This window comes from Protomyctophum parallelum (assembly GCF_964188405.1).
Source record: "Protomyctophum parallelum genome assembly, chromosome: 22".
NCBI classification, from domain to species: domain Eukaryota; kingdom Metazoa; phylum Chordata; class Actinopteri; order Myctophiformes; family Myctophidae; genus Protomyctophum; species Protomyctophum parallelum.
Window position 1 is genome coordinate 28,174,369 of NC_139714.1, and position 9,257 is coordinate 28,183,625.

Below are 9,257 nucleotides of genomic sequence, written 5' to 3' on the forward strand. Positions count from 1 at the left end.
AAAATACTAGCCAATAAGGAGTTTTTGCACAAAAAAACACCTGGACCTCTTTGGTGGGGACGTAACGACTAAAAAGAAAGGTAAGAAAGATAAAAAAGCATTCTAGCATGGAATTCTCCTTTAACACCATCAGCGCTTTCAGGGATTTCTTTCAAAATAAAAGCTCGGGGGTGCCGGGAAGAAGATATGGCCGCTTTTATACTCTCGTTTGATATCAATGAAAATGTGCTAGGATGTGTGTGTGTGTGTGCGCGTTGTGTGCTTGTAGATCGGCTATTTTCAGCAAGTGGTAAAAATAGTCATTACAACGTCATAAAGTATATTAGTTCTTATCCCATTTTGGGCGGGAACCCCTCTTGGTGTTAGCATTATGTTATGCTTTAGCTATTGAAAAATAGCAGATCTACAAGCTGGTAGGTCTGCTATTTTTAAAAAAAATCGAAGATCCACTGACATAGAAACATAGCTTTTTCAGAAAGCTGTCAGGATGTAGAAGACATTTTTAGAATCTGATCTCCGGTCAGAATGGAAAGCTGTCAGGATGTAGAAGACATTTATAGAATCTGATCTCAGGTCAGAATGGAAAACTGTCAGGATGTAGAAGACATTTGTAGAATCTGATCTCAGGTCAGAATGGGACTATACCTGATTTGCCGACCCCCGCTCTGCCGAAGACCGCCAGCTTCACCTCTGTGCTCTTGGCCATGATGACGGACAGACAGGTCCCAGGGCTGATCCCAGGTCAGACAGACAGGTCGATCCCAGGGCTGATCCCAGGTCAGACAGACAGGTCAGTCAGACACTAGGTCCCAAGGCAAGCAGACAGACAGGTCCCGGGGCTGATATGATGTCAGACAGACAGGTCCCGGTGCTCGGCGTGTGTTGAGATCAGACAGACAATCGGCCCATTGTCAGCCCGTCTGTCCTCACAGGAGGAGATGCTGTCTGTCTGTCTGTCTGTCTGTCTGTCTGTCTGTGGACAAACACATAAGAACAGATTAATTAATTAATTAAAAGCTTGATTGTTTTAATGACCGTTTTGGATAACCTTTCAAACATGCAATGTTTTCCTCTGACACTCTAGGATATAGTCACACGTTTGGAAAAAATGTCACCGGAAAAAAAAGTGTTACTATAGCCAACTCGGGAAACTGCATTCATGTGAGATGTGTTGGTTTAAAAACACTTTGGTGAAGAGATGTATGATTTTAGAAGAACAGACTATAGAAGGGGATTTTGTGGTTAGTATATCGGTCGAAAACAAAGCACTCGGTGGAGCTTTGCTTTCTAGCCTGAAATGGTGACCATCTGGAGAGTGTGATATAAGGCGATGATGGATGGCTGATGGTTGATAAGACCACATACTGTACTTCTGTCTTTGAAGATAACTAAAGTGTTGCGTTGGAAGGAGCTCATGTATTTAACCCGTTCGGGCGGGAAGCCCTTTTTGGTGTTTTAAAGCATTATGTTATACTTTAGCTATTGAAAAAAATTGCGTGAACATGTGGCGCAAATCTTTGAATATACGTATATATATATATATATATATATATATATTTATATATATATATATATTCTTTCTTCTGAGGTGTCCCTGGAACAACTTATTTCCAGATGGGGGTCGGCGACCAATTAAATATATTTTTGGGGTTCTTGACATGAAATTGTTTGCGAACGACGGACATATAGAAACATAGTGTTTTTCAGAAAACTGTCATGTTTTAGAAAAAATGTGTTAAAGGTTTTATGACATTCATTTTCATTTATTTTCATTTTTATTTTTTATTTTAGGTTTTATGACCTCAATTACACCCAAAAAACCTGAACTTTGAACATTCAGTGGATTTTCTGTGGTCTGAAGTTTTCTTTGGGGTTTTTTGGGCCTTTTGAGCTACAATGAAAACAGGCAACACAGTGAAACAGTGACATCTGCTGGCAAATCCCATTGACATATATGGGATTTGCAGTAAGTGATGTCACTTACTGCCGGCAAATCAGAGCACCTGTTTGAGCCAGAAAACCCCAGATCACAGAAAATCTACTGAATGTTAAAAGTTCATGTTTTTTGGGTGCAATTGAGATTAGAAAACCTAAAAAAAACAAGAACAATTCCAAAACCTTTTTTTTAATGTCACAATCCCTTTAAAGATGACTAAAGTGTTGGAAGGAGCTCAGGTCTTTGAAAATAACTAAAGTGTTGGAAGGAGCTCAGGTCTTTGAAAATAACTAAAGTGTTGGAAGGAGCTCAGGTCTTTGAAAATAACTAAAGTGTTGGAAGGAGCTCAGGTCTTTGAAAATAACTAAAGTGTTGGAAGGAGCTCAGGTCTTTGAAAATAACTAAAGTGTTGGAAGGAGCTCAGGTCTTTGAAAATAACTAAAGTGTTGGAAGGAGCTCAGGTCTTTGAAAATAACTAAAGTGTTGGAAGGAGCTCAGGTCTTTGAAAATAACTAAAGTGTTGGAAGGAGCTCAGGTCTTTGAAAATAACTAAAGTGTTGGAAGGAGCTCAGGTTATGAAAATAACTAAAGTGTTGGAAGGAGCTCAGGTTATGAAAATAACTAAAGTGTTGGAAGGAGCTCAGGTCTTTGAAAATAACTAAAGTGTTGGAAGGAGCTCAGGTTATGAAAATAACTAAAGTGTTGGAAGGAGCTCAGGTCTTTGAAAATAACTAAAGTGTTGCTCACGTCGCCTCAGAGTCGGTGTTGTTTTTGGCATCAAATTTTAGTTTTAGTCGTAGTCTCTTGAATGGTTTTCATCTAGTTTTAGTCACATTTTAGTCACCTGGAATGTCTTAGTGATAGTCTAGTTTTTGTCGACTATTAATGTCATGCCATTTTAGTCGACTAAATCTATTTAGCTTTGCTAAAATGACTTATACTGGATCTCTTGTCCACTATAGTCCCTTCCTAACATTTTAGTCTAGTTTTTTTATTTCTTGACGAAAATGTCTAATTATATTTAGTCTTAGTTTTAGTCATCGTATAGCTTAGTTTTAATTTCATTTCATTCCATTTAGTTTTTGTCAGTGAAAAAAAGGTATAGTCGAAGGACATTTTTCGTCATAGTTTCATAGATACGCTATAGATATCCCAACGCCTCCTAAAAGCCTCAACAAAGGAGTGTGAGTCACGGCGGCAGAGGTGATGATGCGGGTGGTGGTTGCCCTCGGTAACGCCGCGGAAACAACATTCTCTGCCTCTTCCACCACTCCAGTCCTCTGTGTGTGTGTGTGTGTGTGTGTGTGTGTGTGTGTGTGTGTGTGTGTGTGTGTGTGTGTGTGTGTGTGTGTGTGTGTGTGTGTGTGTGTGTGTGTGTGTGTGTGTGTGTGTGTGTGTGTGTGTGTGTGTGTGTGTGTGTGTGTGTGTGTGTGTGCGCGCGCGCGCCGGCCCCCGCTTGCACTTATCATTGTCGACAAATATAACCCGCGGCCGCCCCCTCATACTCCTCTCATTGTGTCTACTTTCCGTGTCAAAAGGAGGAACACTCCACATTTTACCGCAGCTCAACTCATCCTGTTTTTGGTCTTCCGTCTCCCTCTAGTATCCCTCTGTAGCGTTCTAACCATATATTATAGACCATATAGCCTGCTTCGGCTTCTGTGCATCTGAAAATATGTTGTTCCAGAAGCATGAGTTAAAGTCCGTTGCTCGCCCCATGCATGTCCCCCATATATGGGGACTATAGTTGGCGGAGGGTGTGTAGAGCCCAGGATCACATAGGGGTGAAAAATGGGATAAAAAAAGAAAATATGTTGTTCCAGGGCCCCCCCAGATGCAACGATTTGAGTTAAAAACGTTCGCTTTGAAAGAATAATATATATATTCAAAGATTTGCGCCGCAATTTCACGACTTTTCAAAAATAGCAGATCTACAAGCTCGTAGCGAATTCCGGTCTTACACACACACACACACACACACACACACACACACACACACACACACACACACACACACACGTCACACACACACAAACACACACACACACACACACACACACACCGTGAGGTTCCCGGTTCGATCCCTGTGGACTCCCCCAGAGTTAGTGTCCTTGAGCAAGACTCTGAACCCCTAATTGCTCCTGATGTGTTTTACATAGCAGTATTGAAGTAAAACAAGTGTGTCCTATGTTTTCCTACCACACCACTGCAAAATTCCATAAAAGGCTTTGTGTTTATAGAAGCAGCTGTTGCCAATATGTAGTGCACGCTATGTGTATATTATACAGTATACTGTATATACTGTACACACACACACACACACACACACACACTCACTCACTCACTCACTCACTCACTCACTCACTCACTCACTCACTCACTCACTCACTCACTCTCACACACAGACACACACGCTCATTGGCATCTGTATATTAACCCATTTAGACCTAAGTTCGATTCTACAAATGTCTTCTAAATCATGACAGTTTTCCGAAAAACCCCATGTTTCTATATCACTGGTTCTCAACCTATTTCATGTCAAGGACCCCAAAACTTGTTCCAGGGACCCAAGCTCGAGTGCCGCGCTATGAGCTTGTAGATCTGCTCTTTTTCAATAGCTAAAAGTATAACATAATGCTTTTAAAACACCAAACAGGGATTCCCCTGCATGTCCAAAGTTCATTTTCTAGCGCTTACGGCGAGGCTCCACGGGACGCGTTGCGTCTCCGTCGCGTGCGTCAAAAAAAGAACCGGGGCAATTTTATTGCAGTCACGCAACGCAACGCAACACAACGCAACGCGGGCAGCGGAGCCACCCTTCATTGATTAAAAAGGGAACATTCCCTGACGGTGACGGAGACGCGACGCTGACGCGCCCCGGTGGAGCCCCGGTGTTACATCATGCCATACTGCACTGACTGCACGCAGCATAAACTATATTCCTTCGTGCACCCGGTGCAAGCGTTAAGATCTTGAGATTAAATCTGTGCTCACGTGCTTGTTGGGGAATAAAAATAAAATAAATTACAGTTGAGCAGCTGGAAAAACACAACCTTAAAGGCCTGACGGACCTGTCCAGAACACTTGAAGGGAAAAGGCCCGCTCCACTCAGTCACAGACAGTTTTATATAGTTCCAGGCGTGTGTGCTGGGTGCAGATTCAAAATGAACATATGTAGAAAATGAATAAAATCCGCACTCTCAGTCAATTAAGTAAGTAAAGTAAGTAGCCTTGCCGAGCCATGAGGCCCATAGGGCAGGAGCATAGCGTGAGGCAGCTTGATGTACAAGTACACCCCCTGGACATGACGCTATAGTACAGTATGTCGCAGGGACTTAACCCCAATCCAACCCTTGATGCTGAGTGTCAAGCAGAGAGGCACTGGGTCCCATTTTTAGAGTCTTTGGTATGACCCGGCGGGGGATTGAACCCCGACCTCCCAGTCTCAGGGCGGCCACTCTAACCCAAGGCCACTGAGCTGGTAAGAGTCGAGTCGAGTAAGAGTCTTTGTTTAATGATGATTAGTGCTCCGCAGGAGCAGTCATACCAGACAGACAAACGCGTGACCTGTCCAGAACACAGCAGGGTGCATACGTACGTTGGTTAGACACACTGACAGACAGCCCGACAGGCATTAGTCTGACAACACGTTGGTTAGACACACTGACAGTCAGCCCGACAGGCATTAGTCTGACAACACTGGTGGCAGTTTAAAACTCACACGTGGCTCCTGACATGTGTGGCAGGTTAAAACTAACCGTGGCAGGTTAAAACTAACCTGTGGCAGGTTAAAACTCACACGTGGCAGGTTAAAACTCACACGTGGCAGGTTAAAACTAACCGTGGCAGGTTCAAACTAACCCGTGGCTCCCAACATGTGTGACAGGTTGAAACTCACATGTGGCTCCTGACATGCGTGGTAGGTTAAAACTCACATGTGGCAGGTTAAAACTAACATGTGACAGGTTAAACTGCACATGTGGCAGGTTAAAACTAACCTGTTGCAGGTTAAAAGTCACACATGGCAGGTTAAAACTAACCTGTGGCAGGTTAAAACTCAGACGTGGCAGGTTAAAACTAACCTGTGGCTCCCGACGTGCGTGGCAGTTTAAAACGAACCCGTGGCAGGTTAAAACTAACCTGTGGCTCCCGACGTGCGTGGCAGTTTAAAACGAACCCGTGGCAGGTTAAAACTAACCTGTGGCTCCCGACGTGCGTGGCAGTTTAAAACTAACCCGTGGCAGGTTAAAACTAACCTGTGGCTCCCGACGTGCGTGGCAGTTTAAAACGAACCCGTGGCAGGTTAAAACTAACCTGTGGCTCCCGACGTGCGTGGCAGTTTAAAACTAACCCGTGGCAGGTTAAAACTAACCTGTAGCTCCCGACGTGCGTGGCAGTTTAAAACTAACCCGTGGCAGGTTAAAACTAACCTGTAGCTCCCGACGTGCGTGGCAGTTTAAAACTAATCCGTGGCAGGTTAAAACTAACCTGTAGCTCCCGACGTGCGTGGCAGTTTAAAACTAACCCATGGCTAACCTGTGGCAGGTTAAAACTAACCTGTGGTAGGTTACAACTAACTACTACTACTTTGATACCAATACTTTTTGTTCTTTTTTACTCAAGAAAATGTTTGACTTTCAGACTTTTACTCAAGTATTTAGAGTTAAAGTATCAATACTTAAGTACAAAATGTGAGTACTTTTTCCACCACTGGCTAATCAATCAATCAATCAAACCCCCCAAAAAGCCTCCTCTTAGGCTACTGTTCTGCATGGACAGGACACACACATTGACTTATGGGTGGAGTCAGGTAGAGGGGGTGGAGTCAGGTAGAGGGGGTGGAGTCAGGTAGAGGGGGTGGAGTCAGGTAGAGGGTGGGGTGGAGTCAGGTAGAGGGGGTGGAGTCAGGTAGAGGGTGGGGTGGAGTCAGGTAGAGGGAGGCTGGTGGGGTTTCCGGATCCATTTACCAGTTACACTCCAGCCAAACTGAGCATGTTTATTTTTCTTTGCCACAGTAAAACTGACGTTGTGTTGTGTGTTCTGTGTTCTGTGTTCTGTGGGGGTGGCAATGAAGGACCGGAAGGTCTGGCGTGGGATTGTTGTGAAATTGTGTGGAAGTGTCCTTGGGCAAGGGTCGGTGTGAGCTCGCCACCGTCGGTGTGTGAATGTGGGAAGTGAGGACGCTGGCGTCGACTGTTCGCCTCTTCACCTCCCAATGAATGGACCATTCATTGTAAAGAGCTTTGAGCACTTGGAAAAGCGCTATGAAAATGCGATTCAATAAATCCATGACCTCGACTGCGGTCGAAAAATGAGGATGATGACATTACCCACCTCAGCTCTATATACATTTCGGCCATTTGAGAATAGCAGATCTACAAGCTCACAATGCGTCGCGATGCGACGCATTGTGAGCTTGTAGATCTGCTATTTTAGTAGACTTCTTGTAAATTAAGAATGGCTAATGCAAATGTTTAACAATAATGTCAATCTTTAGAGTCCATGGTTTCATTGTACGCTCTCAAGAGTTAAAGTTCTATAAGGGTGAGACAGTGGGGGACAGTGGGAGACAGTGGGAGACAGTGGGGGACAGTGGGGGACAGTAGGAGACAGTGGGGGACAGTGGGAGACAGTGGGAGACAGTAGGAGACAGTGGGAGACAGTGGGGGACAGTGGGAGACAGTGGGGGACAGTGGGAGACAGTGGGAGACAATGGGGGACAGTGGGAGACAGTGGGAGACAGTGGGGGACAGTGGGAGACAGTGGAAGACAGCCAAAATGCCCCCACATCCCCACATCATCTCCTCACAGTCACACGTACACCTCAGTAAAGGACCTTTGCCGAGAGATAGAGGCAATTACGGTTGCCAAACTTTTTCACGTCAAGGACCGGACCCCCAAAATGACCCCGCGGACCCCCCAGGCAGGGACCCCCCCATAGGGCGTCCCCGGACCAACCGTATACTGCTTCAATGCCAAACGCGCCCACGCGCCGCGATCAAGAACCTTAATTATTATCAATCAATGTAACGATCATTTATAACTGATTACATGACAAAAGGCTGCTCTATGTGTGTACAGTCAGTGCGCTATCTATTACAGTCACAGATCATTCATGTCCTTCACACCATGTGCGCGAACTGAACGTCGTTAATGCAATTAAGTGGAAATTAATTGCGTTATATTGTTGTTGTTGATTTGGATTTCCGTGTTCATTTCCCAAACAAACAGGACAACATTACCGTTGAAATGCACCGACTATTCTTATCCTAGCCTACTGCACTCACACCACATCAACTTTGAATAGATACACTATTGGGCTATTTCGATCTTTTAAAAATAACCAAATAAATAATGTGAGCTTTAAAGGTAGGATATTATTATTATAGATCACGTCAAACACATTCAGAGCTACAGGAGAGCATGAAGCAAAGCGACAACAACAGTCAACTTTGTATGTATAGATCTCTAAACAGACCTGTAGCCTATATTATTAACACACACACACAAACAAACAGCAGCAGCATATATTTATTTACTCACCAGAAACGACTGAATGGAGAGGATGGCAAAACGCAGCGATATATCAGAGAGATAAATAAGTTGACCTTATCTGTGCAGAACAAGACACGCCTGGTGCACAGACAGACCGCTCCTATAGTCTATATAATATAGTCTATAGTGACCAGCAGCAGACGAATGGAACGGAGCTGTCAGTGTCAGCCTGTCAATGATCATGAAGAAGAGAGTGCAGAATAGAATCCTCCAGGCTGGATGGAGGAGTCACTTCATTCTGCTGTGCAGCTGAGCAGTGAGCCGTGTTTATAGATCTGTGATGCCGCCTCACCTCAGCCTGCCTCATGCAGCTGTTTATAGATCTGTGATCTGCATGCCGTTGCAGTGTTCGTTCTTCTGGGCGATGTGTTTGGGCGGGTTGGTTGGTTGGTTGGTTTGGTGTTGTGCGAGTGCCCTCTAGTGTTAGGAAATGGTAGCGCGTCGCGCATGGACGCACGCACGCATGCACACAACACACGGCCTGTGTCTGTCTAGACTCTAGTCTGTCCCCAAACCAAACCCCAATTTAAGTACATTTAAATTGTCCAATATGTTATTAGTTATTGTAATAGGCAATAGACGAGAAAGGCTTTAGATTTCAAATGAAATGGATCGGTTTGATGTTTTGAGGCCATACTTTTGAATTGCAGTGTAAACTGTGTACCTAATATTGCAAATTGGTGAATTTGGAAGCCTGCAAGTCCATATTAACTAACTCTCATGAAGCGTCTTCCACATAGGTTACTTTCTTCAAAATGTCAAAATA

At 44.2% G+C, this 9,257-nt stretch overlaps 1 protein-coding gene across 4 annotated transcripts in view; it reads right to left on the reverse strand.

Annotated features, from left to right (window-relative positions):
* rerg (RAS-like, estrogen-regulated, growth inhibitor) overlaps positions 1 to 8,582 on the reverse strand; it is a 29,532-nt gene extending 20,950 nt beyond the window's left edge. For 3 of the 4 annotated variants that reach the window (XM_083757540.1, XM_083757539.1, XM_083757541.1), the window contains exons 1-2: positions 8,480 to 8,582; positions 646 to 957 (exon numbers count right to left, since the gene is read on the reverse strand). In XM_083757540.1, the coding sequence (XP_083613666.1) occupies positions 646 to 706 (61 nt within the window). In that variant the 5' untranslated portion in view covers positions 707 to 957; positions 8,480 to 8,582. The remainder of the gene's footprint in view (positions 1 to 645; positions 958 to 8,479) is intronic. The other variant, XM_083757542.1, reaches the window with a different exon arrangement.
* Positions 8,583 to 9,257: the final 675 nt, after the last annotated feature.